We start from the raw sequence: 24,255 nt of genomic DNA, 5'->3' as shown, positions 1-24,255 counted from the left end.
TTAAATCTAGGGGAAAGCTACGAGGATGGTTTTGGTGCTGTGTGTGGCCACCTCCTGTGCTGAGCAGTGCTTCTCCCACCTGAGGCCGTGTGTGTGGTTTCCAAGTAGCAAGAGCCCACCTTTTGAGTACATTTGGGAAAATGAGTGAATTCCAGGTGTATCTGAAAGAGGTTTCTGGGGAAGAAAAATAAACTTGATCAAGCAGAGGAGTGGCTCTGCCAGAGCATGATGTGGATACCGAGGATCCTTGCCCACCTCCTGTGTGCCCAGGCTCCTGCTTTTCACCGTTTGTTGAATTTTATGGCTTTATTCCAATTATTTCTTGCAGTGCAAGAGGGATCCGGTGTGACCAGCCTCCTTCTGTCCGGCAGAGAATTGTATCCATAGGCAAAGTCCACGTCCCACCTGCTGAATATGCATTTAGGGAGATGATACCTCAAATTAGAGATCAATGGGACACTGCAGGTTAGTGGGGTGATTTCCAAAGGCTGGCATTTGGGGATAGGGGCTGGATGATGACTGGGAGGGAAGTTTAGGGCAAGTTTTGGTCCTGGAGCTGGGCTTGGGCATCTCCAGCACTGAATTCGATCAGCCACACCTTGGGTTTTTGGAGAAAATATTCTTGTACCAAGCTGTGGTACAGGAACATGAAAAAATGGGGTACTAACTTCTGCCAGCAAAGCTTCCCTGGATAAAACTGGAGGGAAAGCAAAGGCAAAATCCAAGTCAGGTTCAGCCATGGAAAAGCTGTGAGGGCATGGGGAAGGGAAGAACCCCTCAGCTCCTTCCTTGATCCATGGAGACCCTTCATGGTGCTGGGGGGAGCTCGCAGAGGGAACGGATGAAGCTCACGAGGGCAACTCAAGGGCCTGGGGTGCTCCAAAATATCTGTGGAGGCTCCTGAGGTGGCAAAAACACAAAAAGAAGTAAGGGAGTGCTGGCTCAAGTGGCATTAGTTTATTTGCAGCGAGTCAAACCCTGGAACAGGATGTCCAGGGGGGATCTGGTGGCTCCATCCTGGGAGATCACCAAAGCCCGCCTGGACACCCTGGGCTGAGCCTGAGAGCGACAATTCCCATTTTGGGAGGGTGGGCTATGTGTCCCTGCGCCTGGCACGGCTCCAGCTCCTGCGCCGGTGCCTGCTCCTCCCTGAGGAGCCCGAGGTGTCCCGCTGGGACCTTGGAGCTCGTCCCTGGTCAGCATTCCAGCTTCCCCGCTGCCTCTGCCTTGTGGAGTGGTTGCGGGGCACCGTTCCCCGGGAGGCTGGCTGGGAGTTCTGGCCTCTCCTGTGGGATCTGCCCCGGGTTTGTCTCCTTGTATGCCGTTGTCTGGAGGAATCAGAGTCCTCCCACGGGTGTGTCTCACCCCCCTCTGAGGGGACATCGCGCTGGGGCCTTGGAGCGCGTCTGCCGTCAGCGTCACAGCTCCTCCAGCGCCTCTGCCTTGCGGAGTGGGAGCCTCTCTGGGTGTCCTGGCCCCCCCGGGAGGATCTGCTCTGTCTCCTGTCCCAGCCATGGGAGCCCTCCCTGCCCCTGCTCCACCTGCGGCGGCCCCGTGACCGATCCTGCTGGCGCCACGACCTGTGGGACACACGCCGGGATTGATTTCCCGGGGAGGAGGCCGGGATGGCCCGTTCAAACCTTGGAGTTCGTCCCTCTTCAGGCACGTCCTGCCAAGCCCTTCTTTCCTGCTGCCTCCACCTCCTCCTCGGGGAATCGCTGCCTCGGGTGTGCTGAGACCGCCAGCAGCCACAGCAGGACCACCCAAGGGATCTCCTCCTCCTCCTCCTCTCCCGGGGCCTGCAGCGTCCGCAGCGTCCGGAGCAGCTCCGTGGCTGCCGCGCGGAGCGGCCGCGCCGTCTCCGCTTGCCGTCGTACACGCGGTCCTGCACCTCGTGGTACAGGGCCACGTGCTGGGGGTAGGGGTGGCGCGTGGGCCGCCGGCACCGCGGGCACGCGGCCTCGCCCAGGTTCCAGTCCCACAGGCACAGCTGGCAGAAGCAGTGCCGGCACGAGCCGGAGCACGCGGTGCTGATGCCCCGGCACTCCGGGCACGCGGCGTTCTCCCGGCCGTCGTCCGGAGACGCGGCCGGGGCGGCCTGGCTGGTGCTGGCAGCGGAGGCGCCCGGCTCTGGAGTGTCCTCCCTCGATGACATCTCGTCCTGCAAGAGGCGCAAAGTCCGTTTGCCTCTTCCCAAAACCCCGCATCCCTTTGTCCCTCCGGGGCCGTCCCACACCTCAGCGGTGGGGCTGGAATAGCGGTGTTTGCGCCCCACGGGATTGCGGCTCTGTGCCCCCCGTCCCGCTTTTGTGACGTGGCCCGTGTCCTGTGGCTGCTGTGACATCACTGATGGTGCTGTCACAAAGGGCCACCGTTGAGGCACGGGACAGCCCCGAAAGGGCTGAGGTGCTGCGCTTGGGTTTAGGGACGGGCGTCGGCGGATAAATTTTGTGTCTTGCAGGGCGAAAATTTGTCACGGGAGGGAAACCCAGAGGGGAAACTCCTCAGGGGGAGGCCACAGGAGGTCCCTGAGGTGGCACAGCGATGGCCACAGGTGGCCTCGGCACGCCCAGGGCTACAACTCATCAGGAACTGCAGGGTTCAGACAAGGGGAATGGCCCCAAAATGGAAAAGGGGAGATTTAGGCGGAATACTGTGAAGAATTTCTTTCCTGTGTGGGTGGTGAGGCCATGGCACAGTTTGCCCAGACAAGCTGTGGCTGTCCCATCCCTGGAAGCATTCCAGGCTGGGTTGGACAGGGTTTGGAGCAACCTGGGATACTGGAAGGTGTCCCTGCCCATGGCAAGGGGTGGAACTGGGTGAGATTTAAGGTTCCTTTGAACACTAACCATTCCAGGATTCTCATCAAGAAGGAGGTGGCAATGGAGCAGGGCTTGGAACAACACTTGTGATGACTTTAGTCTGCACCCTGAGAGCTGAAGCTCTGCTTGGGTGAGGCTCCATGGAGACAGACCAGGAATCTTTCAGTTTATTGCACTGCTGGCTAAGAACACCTCTCTGAAACAATTAATTTTGCTGGAATCATGGCTATCCATTTTTCTTCATGATCTCATGTTGGTGTCAGGTTTGTTGCTATTGTTGATAAAGGTAAGTTAAGTAACCTTCAGCCATGAGGACACAAATCCTACTAGAATAAAAGAGTAAGGGCTGAAAACTTCCGTGTCCTGTGTATGGGAATAGTTGGATAGGCTTTCTTCTACAGTGCTCCCTTCTCAGAGTAGTGGGTGGAAAGGGAGGTATCCTTAGATCGGTAAGAAGACAAGAATTCCCCAAGGAGCTATGCCTTGGGCTGAGATGGATACTTTTTGGGGACAACAAGAACAAGTATGTTTTTGGGAACAGGCTGTAGCTGGGCTCGCACCACCCCCCCCTGCCAAAGGCTTCCCGAGGAGCTGGTGGAGTGCCGTCCCTGGAGGGACTTAGCGCGTGGATGCGGATCCGTCCGTGGCACTTGGGGACACGGTCACTGGCGACCTTGGGGGACAGCGGGATCCACGCGCTGTTTTCCTTCAGGACTCCGTGCCCGCGCACGGCCCCACGGGATTTGTAGTTTTCCTCTCGTTTCTCCTCACTGGCAGCCCCTGCTAGAGAACTACAACGCCCAGCATGCGCTGCGCACCTTGCCGGCTCCCTTCCCCCGCGGCCGCGCGGTGTATCACGGTGCTTGTAGTCCAACTTTCCTGGGCGGCGCGTGGCGCGGCGCGCGCGGGGACTACATTTCCCAGCGACCGCGGGGCCCGGAGAGGAACCGGGAAGCGCGAAGATGGCGGTGGATAAGGAGCTGCTGGAGCGGGACCTTTACGGGCTGCTGGGGATCGGCGAGAAGGCGTCCGAGAAGGAGGTGAGGGGCGCGGGCGGCTCGGGACGGGCTCCTTCTCTCCTCTCCCCTCCCTCCCTGTCCCGGTGTTCTCGGGAGCGGCGCGTTCCCGGCGCGGCGCGTGCTGCTCTCCGGTGCCGGGCTGAGGGGCTGCTCCAAGCGCTGCTGCGGGACCGGGGCTGTCAAACGGGAAAAGGCCGCTTTTACTGGTGTTGGCCTTGTCATGTCCCGGTTTTACTGGGATTGGCGTCATTCCCCCACTTCACCCCTGTGCCTTCTCAATCCTGCGGGCCGAGACCCGCCTTTGGAGGAGGAGATGGCTTGGAGAGAACTGCGGGGATGGTCTGGGACACGGTTGTTCTCGCTTTGTTTATGTGCTTCCAGAAGGGAAATTCCCGTGTTGATCCAAAATTCCAGGTGTTAGAGGTTTTCCCGAAAGTCATGTAGTTAATTTTGTGGGGTTGGAATGACATGTTTCGGGTTTTTAATTGAATTTAGTTGGTTAGTCAGTGCTAAAGACAGGAAGGAAGCTCCGAGAGAGCTGCAGAGGGGCTCTGGACAAGGGCCTGGAATAACGGGATCAAAAGGGAATGTCTTCCCACTGCCAGAGAGCAGGGTTAGATGGGACATTGGGAAGGAATTCTTTGCTGAGATGGGAAGTTGGAGGATGGAGGAGACGCCTCTCCCTCAGCAGGAGGTGGGATCATCTGCAGGATTTTTCCTGCACATTCCCAGTCCCGGCAGTTTTGTCCACCAGGTGGGGCCGGGACACAACTTTTTCCACTTGTTTTAGCAGGGAATTGGTTGGGAGTGGGATAGGGTGGCTTCCTATCTTCCTTCCCCCCTTCCCCCCTTCCCCTCCCCCCCCCCCCCCCCCCCTTTCCACTTTTTTTCTCCATTTCCCCATTTTTCGTTCTCTTTACCTCTTGTTGTTTGTGGGTTTTGTGTTTGGGGTTTTTTTTCCCCACTTCTCTTCCTTTCCCCATTTGTTTTCCTTTCCATCTTTTTTTCCATTCCCCTTTTATGTTCCCTTTTCCTTGGTTCTCTTTCTGGGTTTTTTCCTTTCCTTTCCTTTCCTTTCCTTTCCTTTCCTTTCCTTTCCTTTCCTTTCCTTTCCTTTCCTTTCCTCCTTCATATGTTTTTCCTCTCCCCCTTTTTCCCTCTCTCCTTTTATTTTCTTCTCCCCTTTTTTCTTTCTTTCCTTTTTTTCCCTCTCCATTTTTTTTTTACCTGAGGTTTAACTGCTGCAACACAAAACACCTGGAAGTAAAAGCAGCTTTTAAAAGCTCCAGCTCCTTCCAGGCACAGCCGTGTCCTGGGCCCAGCGGGTCATCCTTGAGCACAGGGATTATTTTGGTTTTCCAAGACGCTTTTTCCCGGCTGAGACAAACCAGTTTCCCCCCAGTAACTCCCAGTGTGGCCCCTGCAGGTGAAGACAGCGTTCCGGCAGAAGGCCCTGACCTGCCACCCGGACAAGAACCCCGACAACCCCCGGGCAGGTGAGATGGGGCAGCTCTTCCTGCTGCAGTTTTCACTTCTCCAGGCTCCTGGAAGTGGCTCTGCTTCCCTGGGTCCTGAGGGAGTGGTTGGGTGCGTGTCCCTGGGAATGCACATGGAGTTGCTCCTGTTGGTGTTAACTTTGCTTTTTAAGGCTGAGCAATCCCTGCTGGGTTTAGGAACACCAGCATTAAGTCAGTGCTGGAATTACAACTGCACCCCTCCAAACCTTCCCAACCTTTGCCTGTCTGGACACTGCTTTGATCTGTATCTCTCACAGTCCAAACTTCACCAGCGCTCCATAAATCCCATTATCTGTGGGCAGGGCAAAGGGGGAATTTCAGCTGCCTGCAGCGAGTGATTGCTGAGGGTGGAGGTTGTAGAATTAGCAGTTACTTTGTATTTTGTGTCTCAAGACTGATAATTCATCTTCGTTTAAAAAAAAAAAATACAATTTGCCAGTGCTTGTAATGGGACAAGAGGAAAGACTTTTAAAGGATAGATGGCTGTAATGCAACAACTTCCAATACAACATAAGCAGGACTTCTTGTTGAAGGGAAAAGGAAATGGTGAGCTCCCGCTAAGTGTGGTATGAAGGAGATACTGCAACCCAAAAGTAAAAATAATTCATAAGAAAAATTAAGTTTGTGCGTTCCAAGATTTCTCTGAAAATTAAACATTCCAAGTTCTTTATTTCTTTATTTACTCTCAAGTTTGTGTAACACGTTTGAGTTGAGGTGGCCCTGGCTGGAGGTTGGCTTACAAATCTCTTGGATAGATGATTTTTCTTCCTTGGAGAGACCTTCCTGCAGGAATGTCCTTGTTCTTCCCCTGGTTTCCCTCACCTTGCCCTTATTTCTTCTCGTTCCCAGCGGAAATCTTCCACCAGCTGTCCCAGGCTTTGGCCGTGCTCACAGATGCAGCAGCCAGGGTAAGGATGCTCCCTTGGGAGGGGTGGGATTTTGGGGTGTTGCTGGGAGCTGTATTCCTGCCTGTCCTGCTCTCTGCTCCGACAGAGACTCTGTGAATACAGATCTCAGCTGTTATTCCCCCTGGTTCTCCATGAGATCAAATCTCAGGTGCCAGGTAAAAGCTTGGAGAAATGTTGTGTGTGGGATTTGCTGCTGGGAGCAGCTCTGCCCTGAGACTCTCCCTTTAATAACGTGCTGGATTGGGGCATATCCCATTTAATAGCACCAGTGATAAGCATCCCTGATTCGGGAACACCGAATTCCCATGGTAACAGTGCATCTGCCATTCCCATCAAATCAGGGGTTGACAAATGAGTAATACCTGGATGCAATTCCTGAGGCTCCAGGCTTCGCTGTCTGTAGGACACAGGAGAGCTTGGATCCTTCTGGAGCTGTGAGGAAGTGGCTGAGAACCCACTGCCCAAGGCCTAAAAGAACCTGGAAATGTCCCTGGAAAGAACAAAAACAAACCAAAAAATGAGCCAGGAACTCTCTCCAGATTATCCCAGGAGGGAGAAAAGTGTTGATTCTGGGTGATAAAAGCTAAAACCATGAACTCCTCCTTTCAGGTACTGGCAAAACTGTAATCCAAGAAGCAGAAGATGCTTCACCCCTGCTAACAGGCGTTCAGTCCCTGATGTCGTTGTATTCCCGGTTTTCCAGTTTCTCTCCTGGTTTCTGTAGTTTCCCACTGTTGTGCTGGTTCCTTGGCAGGCAGCCTACGACAGGGTGAGGAGGGCGAAGAAGGAGGCTGCAGCGAGGACACAGAAACTCGATGAGAAGAGGAAGAAAGTAAAGCTTGGTGAGAAACATCAAACCCTCATGTTCTCCTGAAGTCTCCCCTTAGCTGGCTGCATTTCTCCTTCCACAGGAATTCCCCAGGGGTCCATCCATGTGGGACGACTCTGGTTTCTTTGTGCCCAATACAGTGCAGGAGCCACCTGGAATCTCCTCCCACAGCCATAGCTGGGGTGGTCCTGCTCTGGGAAGGAGGGAATTAGGGGTGTGTGGGGCCAGAGGAGAGGCAGCAGATTTATCAGGATGTTGGTGTAGCTGTGCCCAAGTTTGGGATCAATCCATCTTCCTCTGGTCGGCAGGGAAAATTCAAATTCTCTTGGGATTGTTTTAATTTTCTTTCTTTCTCTGCAGATCTTGAAGCCAGAGAACGGGAAGCCCAGGCTCAGGAGAATGAAGAGGAGGAGATCAGGATAACGAGATCATTAGAAGAAGAAGTAAGGATAAACTCTTAGTTCTCTCTGCTATTTTTGAGAAGAATTGCTGGATGTATTTGTATTCATGATGAAATCCATGGTGTGAGGTGCAAAAAGTCTCTGGAGAGCAGTCCTTTGGGATTAAAAGGCTCTGTGAATCAGAGAATCCTGGAATGGTTTGAGCTGGAAGGAGCCCTAAAGCCCATTCAGCTCCAGCCCCTGCCATGCTCAGGGATCCCTTCCACCAGACCAGGCTGCTTCTTTTGGAGCTGTCTCAGGGGAACCGGCAGGAGGGGTGTCCCAGGAGATGGGTGTGAGCCCCAGGCTGTCCTTGGAGGTGTCCAGGTGACATTCCAGCCCTGGCTCTGCGCCTCAGGTGCCTGTCCTGTGTTCCCTGTGCCGTAGATAATCCGCCTTCGTGAGGAGGGCTCCCGGCAGCTGGAGGAGCAGCAGAGGCTCGTCAGGGAGCAGATCCGCCTGGAAAGGGAGCAGCACGGCCGAGGTGAGCACAGGGAAGCCTGGAGCCCTCACCTGCAGGTGGCATCGGGCTCCTTGGCAGCTGTCCACCCTTAATTTTCCCAGCTGTCCCAGCACAACCATCGTGCAGGGAAGAATGCCTCGGCACATGTCTCCTGCTTGTGTTTTTGCTGACCTGTTTCTAGCCTTGATCACGGCAAGTCTGAGCTTCCTAGAAGGGAAGAATGCTGCCGTGCAGTATTCAGTCTGTGCTGCAGTTCCTGTCGCATGAGATTTTTGGGACTGGAATGGACCAGTGGAAATCCCAAATATGTTTGATCATATTTATGTTCTCAGGGGAAACAAACAAACAAACAAACAAAAAAACCCTATGCAAAATGCTGAGGAATTTTCACCTGTGTCCTTTCCATCTTTTTTTTTTCTTTCTTTCTTTTTCTCTCTTTAGGCAAGCAGGAAAGAAATGGAGCAGAAGGCAAAATAACTCCTAAGCTCAAGGTAAGGCATCCTTAAAAAGCTGTGTTTTGGTGAAAACTGATAGAACGTGGTTGAAAGCAGAAGGGACATTTCAACCCTGCTGAGCTGGCACATCCTTTTTTATACTGGAGATGAAATTCCTCCATGGAATGTGCATCATCAGGTGAACAGCTCCTCTCCTTGCTGTTAGAATTCCTTCCTCCCTCACCTTTTCTTTGTCTGCTCCAGATTTCTGAGCTTGGGATGGAGTTGTCTATGCCTTAAGCACAGGGAAACATCTGCTAATTACCCTGGCAGAGCCTCCTTTCAAGCGAGATCTTTTTTTATTCCAGTGAGCAGCGTTTCTCCCTGTTCCCCAAACAGTTTGTTCCCTGTGCTCACTCCCCTGCTGAGATCACTGTCTTGGCTGGAAATAGCAGACGTGGTGAATGTGCAGGGGGGTGGGAGCTGCTGGAGCAGACAGCGCATCCAAATGGGAAAAATTAACTCCTGGCGTTTGTTTCCCAGCTCAGGTGGAAATGCAGGAAGGAAGATGAGACGGGAGGGGGATACTCCAAAGATGTGCTGCTGCAGATCCTGCAAAAGGTCCTGTCTGAAACTCCTCCCTATTTATTACTGGGTCTTCCCCTGCTCTCAGTGCTGTAAGAACAGTGAATTCTGGGAAGCTGCATATCACAGAGCCATGGAATGGTTTGTGTTGGAAGGGACCTTAAAAATTATCCAGTTCCACTCCTTGCCAAAGGCAGGGGACACCTTCCACTATCCCAGGTTGCTCCAAGCCCTGTCCAGCCTGGCCTTGGACACTTCCAGGGATGGGGCAGCCACAGCTACTGTGGGCAAACGGTGCCAGGGCCTCAGGACCCTGCTGAGGGAAGGATTTTACCCTGATAATCTAATCTGAACTGGCAGTCGGATCTAAACAGCTTCTTTGAAGCACTCCCTGTGTCCTGTCACTCCATGCCTTTGTAAGCTATAAACTGGAGCGGCTCATTTCCTTCTCCGTTCAGCTTTCTCATGCCGTTTTCAGAGCTCATCAGCATCATCTTGGAGTCATTAAGGTTGGAAAAGATCTCTTAAATCATCAGATCCAGCCTTTGAACCGAGTTGGATCCTTTAATGCCTGAGCTGGGAGCTGTTTCCAAGCTAGCAGCTCTGCCTGGCTCCCAGCAGGGACTCTTGCTGAAACAGAGCAACTGCAGACTCTTCCCACTGGATGCTTCCTGCCCACTTAGTCTGGCTCTGTGGTTGTGGTGCGCTCATCCTTCACTTCAAGCGCTCCACATCCCTGCTGTGGGAAGTGCAGAGACAGGCACAGACAAGCCTTTGATCTGACCAGTCCCAGCCTGGCATCTTTATTTTCCCTCTGATCTCTGACTCTGAGCTCAGCAGCCCCTCTTGCACTGGGGCTTGCTGGGACCCAAGAGTGTGGCTCCATGCCTTCCCAGATTATTTCCTGAAGGGACAGAAATGGTGGGATCAGCGGAAGGAGGACAGAAATGGTGACAGCTCAAGCCTCATGTCTGTGAAAACACATTTTCTCTTTGCGTTCATTTGATAAATAAGCTTGACGTCCCTGGCTCTGTAATTAACTTCCCTTCCTTTCTTTCTTTCCACAGTATGGTGATGTGCTCAATTTGTTGATCTCCAGCAGGAAGACTGGGAGTGCAGTGGTGGAATTTGCCACGGTGAAGGCAGCTGTGAGTGCGCAGGGCCCCTGCTGGGTGTGCTGGGGGTGGCACAGGGCAGGTGACAGCCAGGACACTGCCCTGTCATTAAGGCAGTGGAGAAGGGTAATGAGAGTCTAAAGGCACAGAGGCACGGAGGGAGTGGCACAGCTGGAGGCACAAACCCAGAGATCAGGCACATAAACAGGTTGTGCATGGAGCAGGCTGAGGGAAGAGGCACTGCCTTAAAGATCAGGCACTGAGCACTTAACTCAGCTCTCTCTGAAGGTGAGATGCCTTGGAGTTGGGCTTACGTGTTTTGGAGGTTATATCAGGCATTTGCAGTGAAAAACAACCCAAAATGTCTTGACTCACTGTGAATTATAATAATTCATGTGGCTGTGGGAGCAGAAGTCATCAGTTACCCCAAGTTTTAGTAGTTCCATCAACTTGGGCTGTAGGAGATTTTCCTTGTTAGCCTTTCTTTCACTCATATCCAGATAATAACTGCCCCCCAGAATTGTGTGCAGCCTGCATATCAAAAGTACTGGCAGGGGTAAGGACCATAAAGGTACTTCTCATATAGGGCAGCTGTGAAATCTGAGAGTAATGGCATGGTTTGGGTTGGAAAGATCCTTAAAATCCTACAGGATGGGATCATAGAATGGTTTGGGTTGGAAGGGACCTTAAAAGACCATCCATTTCAAGCCCCCAGTCATGGGCAGGGATGTCATCTGCTATCCCGCGTTTCTGCAAGCCCCATCCAGCCCCGCCTTGGACATTTCCAGGGATGGGTCTTGTTTATGCCCTATTTGGTTTGAGGCTGTTTTGAGAAGGGAACATGATTCTTAGTGACTTGTGAGGGAATGGGGTCTGAAAATCAGATGGTGATGGAAGGATGTTTTCCCTGCCAGGAGATGGCTGTGAAGAATGAAGTTGGTCTGCTAAATAACCCTCTGAAGATTTCCTGGCTGGAGGGCCAGCCCCAGAGCTGCCCCAGCACCGTCCTCCCTGACAGCACCAGCCAGCCCAGGACTTCACAGGTAAGGAGAATGGGCTGTGGGATGGAAATCCGGTGCTGTAACAACCTAAATCTCAGTGTTCTCTGTGGCTGTGGTCAGGGAGAAGCTCGTGGGGCCAGGCCTGGCTTTCCCAGCAGCATTTCTGTGTGGGATCAGTGGCTTTCTAAAGGACCTCTTGCCTGGGCAGCAGCACTCTGGGAACTGGAGTTATTTGGATGACTGGACCTTCACTCATTCCCTTGCTCAGCCCAAAGCCTCCAGTGCCATTCTGATGGGATTTTTTGATATGTCTTGGCTGTTGGAATCCTCTGAGTGAGAGTTGCTCAGGGGTTCCCTTACAGAGTCTTGGTTACTCACTGCATTCCCAAGAGGAGGAGGTTTCAGTGCTGGAAGCAAACCTCTATTCTTAGGGTCTGCAGGAGGGAGGAGACAGCAGTATCAAACCAAATACCCTTCTGTGTGTTCACTCTCTAAATAATTTAAGCTTGCGAGGTTGTTCAGTGCATTCACTCTCTTGATGCTTTATTAAGTATTTTATTTATATTATTTGTAATTATGCATCAGAATGCCTGGTTGCTATCCTGGCCATGTAGGACCAGGGAGAGTCCTGCAGCCACAGGAGATTTCACCAGGGGCAAAAAGCAGAATCCAAAGCAGCTTATTTGAGAATTTCTCACTAGCAGAGAGTGAGAACTGGCTCATTCCTACCAAAGGGAGTTGCTGGTGCAGTTGGAGCTCAGTAGAGGATTCCAGCCTCTGCGGGTTCAAATCCCTGAGTTTGTCTTGGCCTGTTTCCATGCCCAGAGCTTGTTTGTGTGGAAGTGCAGCGTCTGCCTGCGGTGCAGGATTAGCGTGGTGGGGCAGCAAGGAGAGCAGGAAAGCAGCACACGGTGCTGGTGACTCACCTCTGCCCAGCACAGCCTCCTCAATCCCACCTGGCTCTGGGAATGCTCAGGAGCTGCTGCCAGGGACCCGCATCCTTCCCAGGAGTTGCACAGCTGGTGCTCTGCTGTCTGCTTTTAGCTGTAAGAACCTGCACTTTCTGGGATTGCAATGCAGCCTTGCATCTCCAAGCTGCTCCCCTTCCTGTTTTCCCTTGTTCCTACTCCAGACCCTCCCCAAATCCTCCTGCTGCATCCACCAGGATGCTTCTAAAACCTGTGATTTGTTTACAGCTCCTCTTGGCTGATCTGCTTCCATCTGACTTAGCTTGTGCTCTCCAGTTCAAGGCTGTGCAGAGTGAGCTCCCAGATCCCTGCTCCCTCTGTCTCTTCCCTTCACACCCAGCCTGGCTTCCCAGCCACCAGGCTCCACGTTCCTACTTCCAGGCTGCACTTATCTCATTCTGATTTAAACTGCCCTTGCTTCCTATTGACTTCCCCCCTCTGTTTTTGTCTGAATCCACCCCCGTTTTGTTCCCGCTCTGTGCAAAAGCAGCTCCTTCGCTGCTCTGCCTCAGGAAACAGCCCAAACCCGCAGCGTTCTCATGGCAACACGCTCACTGCTCATCCTCTGCTCCCTGTCTGGGACAGGCAGCCAGGACCTGAGTGCCAAAATCCGCAGCCAGACCCCAGCCAGGGGGTTTGGAAGCAGCTCCCAGGTGGAAGCTGTGCTGTGAGGAGGCTGCTCGTCTTCCACAGCCTTGTTGTCTCCTACAGCGACAGGTGCACGTTGTCCAGCAGTTCCTGGAGAGCTACTGGAGCCAAGCAGGCTCCAGTTCCCCTTGGAATTCAAAAGCTGTGGCCTGGCCATTGTTACTCCAGGCTATTGAGAGCAGTGGCTGTGTGATGGTTCAAAGCACACAGTGGCTGCAGAGAGCTTGTTCTGCCGCTCCAACAGCGTGCAGCGCTCAGTTTTGGGAAGATTTTCCCTGCTCCTGCAGTGCAATCTCCCTGCCAGTGCTCCTCAGCCATTCAGCCCTGAGAAAAGCTTCCTGCCTGGTGTTCTTGTACCTGTTCTAAGCTCCTTCAGAGGTTTCAGAGGGCTTTTTTCCTATTATCTGACTTTGGGAGGTGCATCTCGTAGGGTAGGAGGCAGCTGTGCCTTCCCTGGAATGTCCCTGCACTTTGCTGTGGCCGCTTCCAAAGCTCCTGGTTGTCTGGGAGCATGGAGGTTTTTATTATTGTTATTTTTTAAAAGATAGTCAAAAAGGTAAGAACTGGTGGTTTCTTTTAACAGTTTGTCCTGGTGCTACCTGAAATGTTCTCGGCCTGGCAGAGCCTTTCCCACTGTCCAGCTCAGGGTGGGGAACTGTTCCTGTCTTGCCCCGAGCTGTGTGAGCTCTCCTCAGGGGAAAATCAATTCCCAGCAGCTCTGTCCTTCCCTCAGAGCCGCACTGGTTCCCCCTCCCCATCATAAAACCCTGCAGTGCCAGAGGAGGATGGACCTGGGCCACTCCAGATACCCTGTGCTCCTGGTGCCTGGGATTTCTGTGGCTTGCTCCCAACGAAATGAGGCAACCGGACACTTCCAGTCACAGATACATTTATTCTTCTATGTCTGTACAGCTGGGAGCTCAGTGCATGCGTGAGGCAGCAGTGTCAGAGACATCTCTTCTCCTGCCAGGTGATAAATCCACTGCTGGTGTTGTATCAGGAGCCTACTTGGATGCTTACCTGTTTCCAGGCTGGGAGCGCCGCCTGCACTGGAGCTAAGGGAAAAGAAACCCACAAGGAGGAAGAGGAAAAACGGAGGAGCAGCTTTGAGCTTTCACATCCAAACGTGGTGGGAGGAGAAGCCCCAGTTCCCGTCTCTCAGCCCTCAAAGCTCTGGGGTGCAGTGCTGCTGCCTCCTTGCAGGCTGCCCGCTGTTCCACAAGTGATCCATGACAAATCTCTGTGTGTCCCTGTCCCGCAGTGTCACATCCCCAAAATAAGTCTTTCCCCAAAAATGCCAGTCCTCCCCGGGGTGGAGAGTGGAAAGTTGCCCACGAGACAGCAGACGGTGCTCTCACCTGAGCACGGAGCCTGTGAGCTCTGCTCCAGAGGATTCCTCGGCAAGGACAGGGATGGTCTGTGGTGGGTGAGGCGAGGACAACGAAACAGACCACACACAACAGGCATACTCCAGTATCCTTCCTCCCGCCGCAGTCGGAGGAACTGGCAGCAGCAGCGAGTAACTGGGATGCGATGGACAAGGAATACCTTCAAATGGCGTAGTCCCTTGGGTTCTGTTTTCTGAGGGTCTGCAGCACGTCCTCGAGGAGCGATAGCCCCAAATCCACTTTGAAGGACAGGAAGGGGTCAGCCAGGTCGGGAAGAGTGGTGCTGTTCGGGAGACCTGCCTCTGAGGTGCCGTGGTCTGTATCCTGGTCCTTGCGCGTTGGAGTGGCTTTGTGGTACGGAGCAGCATCGGAAAAGGAGAGGTCGGAGTGGGAGTCTGTGTGATCGATGATGTTGGGGCAGCTGGAACTGTCCAGGTACAGCCGGGGAGGCTTGGGAGGGGCTTGTGCCTTGGCCAGGTTCTGCTCACTCTGACAGGACAGGTACTCGGACTTGTCCTTCAGATCCCTCAAGCATTCCCTCTTCTGGCCGTCCGTGTCCAGAGTGTGGCTGTTCTGGTTCAGGATGATGACTTGGTTGCCCAGCTTTTTGTGCCTCCTGAGGGAGAAGCGTCGGAAGAAGGTGGTGGACTTGATGGACCCCCTGCGCCAAGTATCCATGCTGAGGAAAGGCAGAAAGGAGCAGGAATGCCGGCTCCTCACAGGCGGGAGCCGAGGGATCGGCAGAGAGCCACGCAACAGGAACAACCTCTCCCTGCCCCGTTCCCAGAGCTGCAAGGGAAACAGAGGGGCTGGTAGTGCAGGAAATGCAAACTCCGCGCCGTGGCAAGGAGCGCTTGGCTTGTCTCGGATCTCAGGGAGTCTCCCCCTGGAGTGGAGAAGGAGCGGCGGTGCGCGAGTGAGCGAGCTCGTCGAACGTGTGCTGCAGCTCCGGGCTGGTGGGGAACAGCAGAGGCACAGTCACCATGAGAACAGATCTAATCTGGCATCTAGAACAGAAGGGCACTCGGGTGCCATGGAAACCGGGCACCTTCTGCGGAGGGGCACCGCCGGAAAAGCGTCGTGGGTGGCTGGGAACGAGACGGTGACTCAGTCCCACCGAAGGAACCCAGGGAATACAGGAGAAGGGGGATGTAAAAAGCGACGACAAGGCGGGAGACAACGCTGGGAGAGCGGAGTGCAAAGGAGACTTACGCCCTGTTGGAGCAGCCCGGAGTCCAGGAGCGGAGAGGAGAAGCTGCTGGGGCACTCGGAGAACTGGGCTTGCCACGCTCACCAGGATGGAGCAGCAAGTCCAGGGAGAGCTCAGCCAGGAGCCCGGCAATTCAGCCAGGTTGGACCCAGAATGCCAAAACTGCCCAGCGCCGCCGCCGTGCCTTCATGTGCCACCCGTCGCTGCTTCCCGGGCTGCGGCTCCCTGCGTGGATGTGTTTGTTTTGAGCCAAGCCCTTGCTGAGTCAGCCACGTCAGAAACTGGGTTTTACTCGATTGGTAATTGCCAGGATTGCAGGAAGTAGGTGTGTGGAGTGGCAGAGCCTCAGCCCACGCTCAGGCACCCGGGAGCACGTGCTGGGAGCCCACCTGGATCAGGCTGTTCTCCGTCCCGCCACTCCGAGGGCTCCTCGTGTCAGCAGAGCTCCCAAACCAGGCTGCAAATAATCTCCTGGCTGTTTTAAATTTCAATCCCAGTGCGAGGTGGGGCTTCAGGTTTGTGTGGGTGATTCATATGCATGAGTCTCAGGCAGCGTCTTCCATCCAGCCCAGCAAATTCCTGGGGTTGGCGGATGGGACTTGGAAGGATCCCGGCTGAGGGCTGATACCATCGGTGCTTTCTCAGACACTGCTGCTGCCAGTACCCAAAGGTGATTTTGCTCAGGTGGCTCCTAAGACACCAATTAGACTCTTAATTTCCCACTTGATGTTCCTTATCTGTTGTGGGCTTTCATTGTGTCCTCACAGCCGGAGGAACTACTTTGCTGGCACATGGGATAAGGCGTTGCACTCGCCCATGTTTCCATGGGGAGACTTATTTACGCATTCTATTGCCTTTGTGTCCCTTCTTCTTCCAAAGAAATCCTTAAATATCTGGAGAAGCTGTGGCTGCCCCATCCCTGGAAGTGTTCAAAACCAGGCTGGAGCAGCCTGGGCTCGTGGAAAGTGTCCCTGCCCATGGCACGAGGTTGGATCCAGATGGTGTTTAAGATCCCTTCCCACCCAAACCATTCTGGGATTCCGTGATTCCCTGTGATCACCACTTAACCCGCTTCCTAGAAAAATGAATATGAAGGTGGGTTTTTTTTTTTTTCCCATTCACCTTCTGTCAAGACACTCTTTATTTCCACCTGAACTGTCAAGGAACGAGCTGGATGTTTCCAAGCCTTGCAGTGCTTTCATACATCCAAAATAGCACGGCCACCTACTAGTGTGGAGTGGCTTTGGAAGCAGCGCCAAAGCACCGGAGCAGCTGTCATCTGCTGCCCACGTTCATTAGGCAGACTCTGCAATCAACTGCCTGGATGTGACAGTTGCTGCCACACACAGCAGGAAGGCTCTGGGAGCTTTGGGAAACTGTTCCATTCCCATGTCAGGTTTGGGAGCATCCCTGGTAGTTTTCTTTCTGCTGCCGCTTAGAGTCACGGAATTGTTTGTGTTGGAAAAGACCTCTAAAGTCATTGATTGCAGCTGTTAGAATCCTGAAACAGTTTGGGTGGGAAGAGACTTTAAAGCCCATCCAGTTCCACCGCAGGGCAGGGACACCTTACACTATCCCAGGTTGCTCCAAGCCCTGTCCAATCTGGCCTGGAACACTTCCAGGGATGGGGCAGCCACAGCTTCTCCGGGCAACCTGTGCCAGGGCTTCCCCACTGTCAGACAGTTGGAAGTTAGTCACTTCCATGACTAATCCACAAAGGTTTGATTTTTTTTTTTTTATGGCATTAACCTTTATAACAGGTGAAGTGTACGCTGGACTTGGGCACCAACGTTGTAGGTGCAGGGTGATCTTGTCATCCAAAATAGTGCCTTGTCCAGCCTCGTGGAATGCTGGCTCCACATCTATCCCGCTTCCCTCATCAATCACGTTTATTGCTGACTATATTTAATAATAATTTTAATAACAATTCCTGGTTATTTCCTGTAGCCAGGCAGCTTTCACCCACCTCATCCCATTTCTGTGGGATCAAACCGCTTCCTGCCCGGAATGCCGGTGTTGTGAGGGGGGTTTGGGGAAGGTTTGGGAGTCTGTGCTGTCCTTGACGGGTTTTGTGTGTTTCCTGCTCCTTGCCAGGCGTCCGTGGTGTCGGAGCGGGACTACGAGAGCCTGGTGATGATGAGGATGCGCCAGGCAGCCGAGAGGCAGCAGCTCATCGAGCAGCTCCAGAGGGAAGACGAGGAGGAGAAGTCCCACACTTAACATGAGAGTATGGATTCTCCTCGCCCCTCCACCCACCCCGAGCTGTTTCTTAATTTAAGTCAATAAACCTCCTTTTTTTAAAAGGTGTTGTGGGAATAGAAACTCCAAGGGACTGTGGCCCTTATCCCTTTCCAGTTTTGGGGAAGGAAAGGCTGCCTGAGGTTCACAGGATGCAGGTGTTACCCTGTCAGTGTGCGTGCCCAGAGCAGCTGCCCCATCCCATGGGACAGGATGTGAAAGGTGCCACGAGAACACCAAACCTTGGAGCTTTTAATTCCTGAAAGCTCGTTTGGGAGCCATGCATCCAGAGGGATTTGGCAACAGCTTTAAACAACCCACAGAAGGACGTTGGTCTTTTTGGAGCAATGTTTTATTGGTGTTACCCCCACAGCAAGATCCGTGCACGGTCCCAAACATTCCAGCAGTGTTGGATTTAGAGCCTGCACCTGGAATAGTCACACAACCTTTCTGTGTTATTTGGGGAATCCCCTGCTAGGCTTGGAGAGCAGTCTGGGACCTGGAAGTTTGGTGGTGCTGCTGAGATGGAAACGGGCCTTGCTGCCAAGGGAAGGGATTCTCGGAGCACTGGGAGTAGGTTTAGTGGTTCCCCCTTGGATTTCAGGGATGAGATGGGATGGTGTCCATGCTTGGTGTCCCTCCCTAACCCCGTGGCCCAGGAGAAGGCAGGGAGCTCTCCAGGGCAGCCCGAGGAGGAGGCAAACAGGGCTGTTACTGAACTTCCTCCAGGGCATGCTGAATGCACGATTAAAATGTAAAAGCTGGAATTTGCCATCCCGCTGAAGGCAGAGCTGGAGCCATCTGTTCCCTCTGCCTGATTCTGGCCATATCTTCCTCCCCCTGCTCTTGGCAAATGGAACAGGGATGGCAGAATTCCACTGGGTCCAGCTCTGCCTCTGTGCCGTTCCTCCCCCTTCCCGAGTGCCTGGAGTCTGAGACAGAAAGGAATTAAGGGGGAAAAATTTGCTGCCAGTCCTATAAGATGATCTCCAGCAGGACGTTATCCAGGTGGGACGCAGGATCCTCCCTGGTTATTCCCTGTGGAGGCACCAGACCAGGGTCTGGCCCACGCCAGTCATGCTGACCACGCGGTAGCCGAGACTCTCCAGCTTGTCCAGGACCACGCGCGGAGCGTCGTTCACGTAGTACTCGCAGCTGCACCCGGGAAAGATGGGAATAAGGTGAGCTGGGGGAGGAAGAGATGGGAATTCCCTGGTGGAAGTGAGCCTGCCTCGCTCCTGATCCCTGTAAGACCAGCGGCCACACCTGGCACGGGCGTGTGTGACACAGGGCCTCGGTTAACCCCAGGGAAGGCACAGCCCAAGGTGCCAAATTGGGAATCCTGTCCAGGAGGGAAGGATCGGGTTGGATGGGAATGGGGCTCAGGGGGGCTGGTGTCCAGAGCCACATGCTGCTCGGTAACTGGGCTGACGCTGCAGCAGAGGGTTCGCAGGTAAACACAGTGAGCACGTTTTTAACAGACCTGGGAATATACAGGGAGGAGGAGAGGAATGATTCAGGTGTTTCTAAGGAATGAAATCCCTACATTCTGCCTATGTCAGAGCACGTCTGTGAGATGGGTGGGTTCGAGAGACTGTTGGAATTTGGGGATTGGAACAAGGTGCTGCTTTCAGCCAGATGGGAAACCTTTGGAAAGCCAGTGGTCTTCCATCCTGCATAGAGGTGCTGGGAGAGGTGGAGGCCAGGCTCCTCTGTTCCAGCAGTGCCTGGGAGCTGGTACTGGGATCCTTGTCCAGCTCTGATTCCCTGTTGGTCTGTGCTGGCTCTATGCTTGGAGCAGAAGCTGTCCCACATTCCTGCCCCTCGATCCCAGGAGCTCGAGGGCTGTGACACTGCTCCCCAGTGAAGGGATCAGGCACAGGCTGAGCTGAGTAGGGTGGGGACAGCCGAGCTGAGGTGAGTGGGACCTTTGGCACTGGATGTGCCAGCCTCTCCTTTGACATGACTTTTGGGATAAGGCCAGAGCAGCTCAGCTGTAGCTGACTCGCAGCGCCGGATAAGCAGATAATGATGGGCTGCAGGATCACTGGGGATCCTGTTTGGGCAGCTGAACAAAGCCTCTCCTGCTTTTCCTACTAATAACGATAAAAAAAAGATCCAAAAGCCTTTCTGAAGCTGCTCCTGCTTGGATTTTGGAGCTGTGCTGGAGCTGGGAATGCTTTAAAGCACGAAATAACCTGAGATGTGAGAGATTTTCCAGTTTCTCAAGACAGACTGTACTTGGCTGTAATTATAGATGTGGTGTAAAGATAATGTGCATTATTATAAGTGTCTTTGAAGTCTGTTCTTTCTCCAGGAGGGTTGCCACATACCCTTCAGATTCGCAGTGGGAGCTGGTAAATATTATTCTCATTATTCAGAGTACGTACCAGAGGCAGGGATTTGTAGGAACCTAAAAAAATGGAGCAGCTGAGCTAAAAGCAGGAGGGAAGAATTCCCAGGGCTTTATCCCAGCTGTGTGTTGAGGGAGATGAAGGCTGCACACGGTGGGTATTGGGTACGCTGCCGTCTCCATGCATATCCAGTCAGGATGGAGGGGCTGGGATACCTGCCAAGCCTTTTCTTCCAGGTAAACCCCACCCCACCCCTTGCTCCACCTGGCTGCCCCAAGGACTCTGACCCCGAGTGAAAGGGTAGGGACCAAATCCCTGTTCTCCCCACACTTTGTGGGACTTAATGAGGGGCCATGTGTCCGTGCAGAGCTGCAGAACAGGATCCGTGCACTCCCTCATTACAGGGATTTCAGCTTCCCCTGTGCATCCCAGTTTCCCAGCAGGTCTGTGCTGCTCAGGCTTTTCCTTTAGGCTCCCTGCAAGGTGATGGCTAAAGTTCTGGGGCCCAAGGTGCTACAGGAAGGGTGGTTTGCAGCATCCATAGGCAGGCTCTGCTCATGAAGGAATTGGGAATGGAAAATCCTGCTGGGCCACAGTGCAGATCCTGGAGCTCCCAGGCCTGGTTGGGATTCTGGAGGAGGCAGGCAGGCTGGCCTCACTGGCACGTGGCTGTGCTCTCGGGGGTGCCAGCGGCCACATTCCAGCCAGGGGACTTTCCCCACCGCCTGCTGCTCAGGCGCACACGGGGAGGACGTGCTGCGCCGCAGGGATGTGCCGCGGGGACACAGCGGAGTTCCCAGCTGTGACACAGCCCGTGCCAAGGAGCAGGTGGGGCGAGAGGAGCTCAAAACGCTCCAGGCCACAGGGAGGAGGGAAAGGTGCTGAATCCACCAGGGAGATCCCATAGGAAGCTCATATCCCTTCCCCAAAACAAGCAGAAGGTGGTTCTTCTGTTCCTTACAGTGCTATGGCTCCCCCACCTGCTGGGGCAGGCATCACAGAGGCTTTTATCTCTCTTTGCCTTCCTTGTCTACCTGAATCCCAGGGATCCTTGCCCAAATCTCTCAGGAACCAGTTCTTACTTGGAGCCCGTTGTGTTTCTGCCCGCTCTGTTGTCTCCCATCCCTTTGCGTAACCGCGGGCTCAGCACGGCGGGTGGCAGCACGAAGCTGGCGCTGCTGCCAATCTCTGCCCACCCACGGGCTTGGAAATAGCAGCACCGAGACAGATCAGCCTGGCAAACCCCCCAGGAATTCAGCTGGGATGGGGTGGGGGGCGTCTCAGTGCTGATATTTTATCTCCTTACTATTAAAATTTCTCACCCCACTCAGGTTTTTAACGCTGCAGCAGCTGAGGATCCAGCCCTTGGTGTTGGCCAGGCTGGTGCTGAGTAGGAGGGTTTTCCCAGCTCCATGGATGGAAGCTTGGGAACATTTGGGATGAGATGCACCTTCTGTTTTAATGCCTCATCCTCCTCCTTCTCCTGCTCTACACCAAGGCACATGGGATACAGCAGGAAGCGAGCTGCTCCTCTCTGTCAACTTCTTTTGCAGTTGGAGGTTTATTTTGCTTTGCCATTGTGAGGTTTTGTTTTATTATTTTTTTTTCCCAGGGAAAACCAAGAAGTGGGATATCAAGTGAGGAAGAAAAGGGAAAAAAAGTGGGCCAAACAATGAGGAGGACACTGGCCACATCTCTGCGTGGCACTTGGCCAAAGGCTGGAGCCAAACTCAGTGTGGGTTGAGGTGGGGACATGGAGAAGTGTCAAATATCCATGGCTTGGGAACAGCCACTGGAGAGGTTGGGATCAGGGGCACACAATGGGAAGCAGCTCCAACCCCAGGGCTCAGCTGCCCATGGAAAAGATTTGGGAGCTGTTGGGAAGGGCTGGCTCGGGTGAAACCTTGAGCTGCACTGGAGAGCGGAATGGGATGGACAGACAAGGCTGCAGCTGGGAGGGACAGGATGGACAGAACTGGGGGGGCATTCCGGGTGTCTCAGCACCAAGGCAGAGCAAGGCAGGGATGGCACCGAGAGAGGGAAAGGGGGGTTTGGGTGCTAAAACGGATTGGAGCAAGGGAAAATAAAGAACCAAGTGAAATATCAGCATTTCCTCATTAACAGGATGCATGTGAGTCCTGGGATTAACTGTACAGCTGGAAGGTGCTGTGGACAATTCTAAGAGTGAAAATGTTCTGCATTTCTTGGGAAAATAAGGAGAGGAGGACTTACAAGTTGTTCCCCAGCGTGCTCCTCTTTGTGGCCCCCAGGATGCTCATCAGGTGGGGATCCGAGTGCTCGTCGCCCACCATGGTGGGCCCCGCTTCCTGTGGGACAGGCACAGGGTGGTGAGTGACACGTGCTGACACGGCCACCCCCTGCTCCCAGCACGGCTCCAGTGAGAGCCCTTAAGGAAGGGAATTGCCATCAGCCCATCCTGGGAGGGGCCCTCAGTCCCAGCCACTGCCAGGAAGGTGCAGTTGTTCCCCAGGCAAGGCCAGGATGGGAAGTTTCCAGCCTCAGCCCGATGCCAAGTTTCAGGCTGGAAATGTTTGCTTTGCCCCTTTGGTAAAGAGCAGAGTTCCCAAAGTCTCTGGAGGGCAGACTGAACCCTACTGCTCCAGGCTGTTCCCTCCAGTGCCATGATCCATGTGCCCCTTCCTGTGCCTCATCCATAATCAGTGCCAGCAGATGCTTTGGTGCTGCAGCATCCCCACACATCCCCATTCCTGATCCACTGCTGCTTCCTTTGGGACATCTCCAGCGGCAGCAGTAGCAGGGTCCATCACAACTCCCTTTGCTCATTTGCTGGTTTCATTGTTCTGCTTCCTGTCCCAAACCTCAGCGAGAGATCCAGGCTTCAGGAAGGATGATTGTCGGGAAAAGGGAAACCCCAGATAAACACACAGAGCTCCTACATAGTCCTGCAGGATCTGGGTGCTGCCAGCGCCGGGGAGCAACCTTTGCTTTGTGGCTTTATCTGATCGTGACATCCAGCAATCCCACCAGTGCTCCCGGACGGTGATTCCAGCCAGAGGTCCCAACCACTGCCTGGCTCCTGCCAGCCCACTCCCTTCGCCACGTTTTCCACCCTGGAATGGCTGTTTGGGGACGAGGGAAAGCCAGCTGCGAGGACAAGTGGAGCCGTCCCTTCGGCGTTCGTGGAATCTCACCGCAAGTGAGTCGCGGTTCGGGACAGGAGAGTTTTGGGGCAGCAGAGCTGGGGCGGGGGCACCGGGGGCTCTCACGGAGTTGTGCCGGACACCTCACACCGGCCGTGGGCACGGCCTGGCCGTGCTGGGGGTCCCCCAAACCCGCATCACCCGCCCGAACCCCAGCAGCAGCAGGGCCGGCCCATCCCGGGATCACGGCGGGGCATCGGTGACGGTCGCCCCGCGGGCTGAGCGGGTCCCACCGCTGGCCCCGGTCGCTCCCTGCTCGCCCCCCCCCCGGAATTCCCCAGCCCCGGAGGTCCCGCGGGGACTCACCAGGCGGATTTGGGTGCTAATGAGCAGGTACGGCATCTCCGCTCCGCCGCTCCCGCCGCCGCTCCCGGGGCACCGTGCCCGGGGCCGCCCCCGGTCCCGCCCCGCCACCACCGCCCCCCCCGGGCAGTGGCGGGGAAAAGGCTCCCAAAGGGGTCGGGGGGCTCCCACGGATCCCTCGGGATCCTGGCGATGCCGTCCCAACAGGGGATGGGCCGGAGGTGAAGGGCTGGAAGGTGATGGAGCAGGGAGAAGATGGACCAGGAGATGATGAGCAGGGAAAGGATGGACCAGGAGATGAGATGCAGGGACGCGGAGGACAGGGAGATGTAGGACAGGGAGATGATGAGCAGGGAGGCAATAAACAAGGAGATGATGGACAGGGAGATGACGGATAAGGGAGATGAAGAAAACGGAAATTAAAAGCAGGGAGATAAAGGACCAGGAAATAACAGCAGGGAGATGAGGACTGGGAGATGACGGAGAAGGAGCTGGGCAGGTGGGCAGGAGCTGCAGTCTGACCAAACATTCCCCTGAAGCAGAATGTTCGGCATTGCCAACATTTTTTGGGGAAAATCTGTTTTTCTACTGGCTGTTATTATCTGGGAACATGAGGGGTTTAAACCCCTTCATAACCTGAGAAGTCCCATTTCCTGGGACTGGAACAGGCAGAGGAGCTGCATAACCGTTATTATTAATGCGTTATTAATTGTTGTTGTTGTTATAATTATTGTTGTTGTTGTTAATTGTCATTATTGACATTGTCATTGACCCGTTGGTTGGGTTTGGTGAGATAAACTCCAGAGGCTGATGGTCTCTTCCTAAAGCACG

At 54.1% G+C, this 24,255-nt stretch overlaps 2 protein-coding genes and 1 long non-coding RNA gene across 4 annotated transcripts; 2 read left to right on the top strand and 1 right to left on the bottom strand.

The window, feature by feature from the left end:
* The first annotated feature begins 3,730 nt into the window (after window positions 1-3,730).
* Window positions 3,731-17,645, top strand: DNAJC17 (DnaJ heat shock protein family (Hsp40) member C17). 2 transcript variants are annotated; one of them, XR_009207994.1, is made up of 12 exons: window positions 3,731-3,862; window positions 5,268-5,337; window positions 6,208-6,266; window positions 7,021-7,108; window positions 7,456-7,538; window positions 7,923-8,019; window positions 8,440-8,489; window positions 8,976-9,053; window positions 10,085-10,165; window positions 11,047-11,175; window positions 13,720-16,017; window positions 17,442-17,645. XR_009207994.1 is itself a non-coding variant. In XM_040067891.1 (11 exons), the coding sequence occupies exons 1-11, from the start codon at window positions 3,785-3,787 to the stop codon at window positions 17,565-17,567; spliced, it is 939 nt and encodes a 312-aa protein (XP_039923825.1). In that variant the 5' UTR covers window positions 3,731-3,784; the 3' UTR covers window positions 17,568-17,645. The 2 variants fall into 2 exon arrangements, 1 of the variants encoding a protein (XP_039923825.1); XM_040067891.1 differs by lacking the exon at window positions 13,720-16,017.
* Window positions 17,646-17,919: 274 nt separating this feature from the next.
* Window positions 17,920-23,792, bottom strand: GCHFR (GTP cyclohydrolase I feedback regulator). The gene is made up of 3 exons (XM_040067893.2): window positions 23,428-23,792; window positions 22,172-22,266; window positions 17,920-18,740 (listed from the first exon to the last, which is right to left on the bottom strand). The coding sequence occupies exons 1-3, from the start codon at window positions 23,461-23,463 to the stop codon at window positions 18,617-18,619; spliced, it is 255 nt and encodes an 84-aa protein (XP_039923827.1). The 5' UTR covers window positions 23,464-23,792; the 3' UTR covers window positions 17,920-18,616.
* LOC120754393 (uncharacterized) lies at window positions 19,675-22,937 on the top strand. Its single transcript, XR_005701416.2, has 3 exons — window positions 19,675-21,684; window positions 22,064-22,221; window positions 22,785-22,937. It is a non-coding gene; the product is annotated as an uncharacterized LOC120754393 (long non-coding RNA).
* Window positions 23,793-24,255: the final 463 nt, after the last annotated feature.

The sequence above is a fragment of the Hirundo rustica genome, chromosome 6 (assembly GCF_015227805.2).
Source record: "Hirundo rustica isolate bHirRus1 chromosome 6, bHirRus1.pri.v3, whole genome shotgun sequence".
Taxonomy (NCBI): domain Eukaryota; kingdom Metazoa; phylum Chordata; class Aves; order Passeriformes; family Hirundinidae; genus Hirundo; species Hirundo rustica.
The sequence above is the reverse complement of the archived record's forward strand: the minus strand, read 5'-3'. Positions and strand labels throughout refer to the sequence as shown.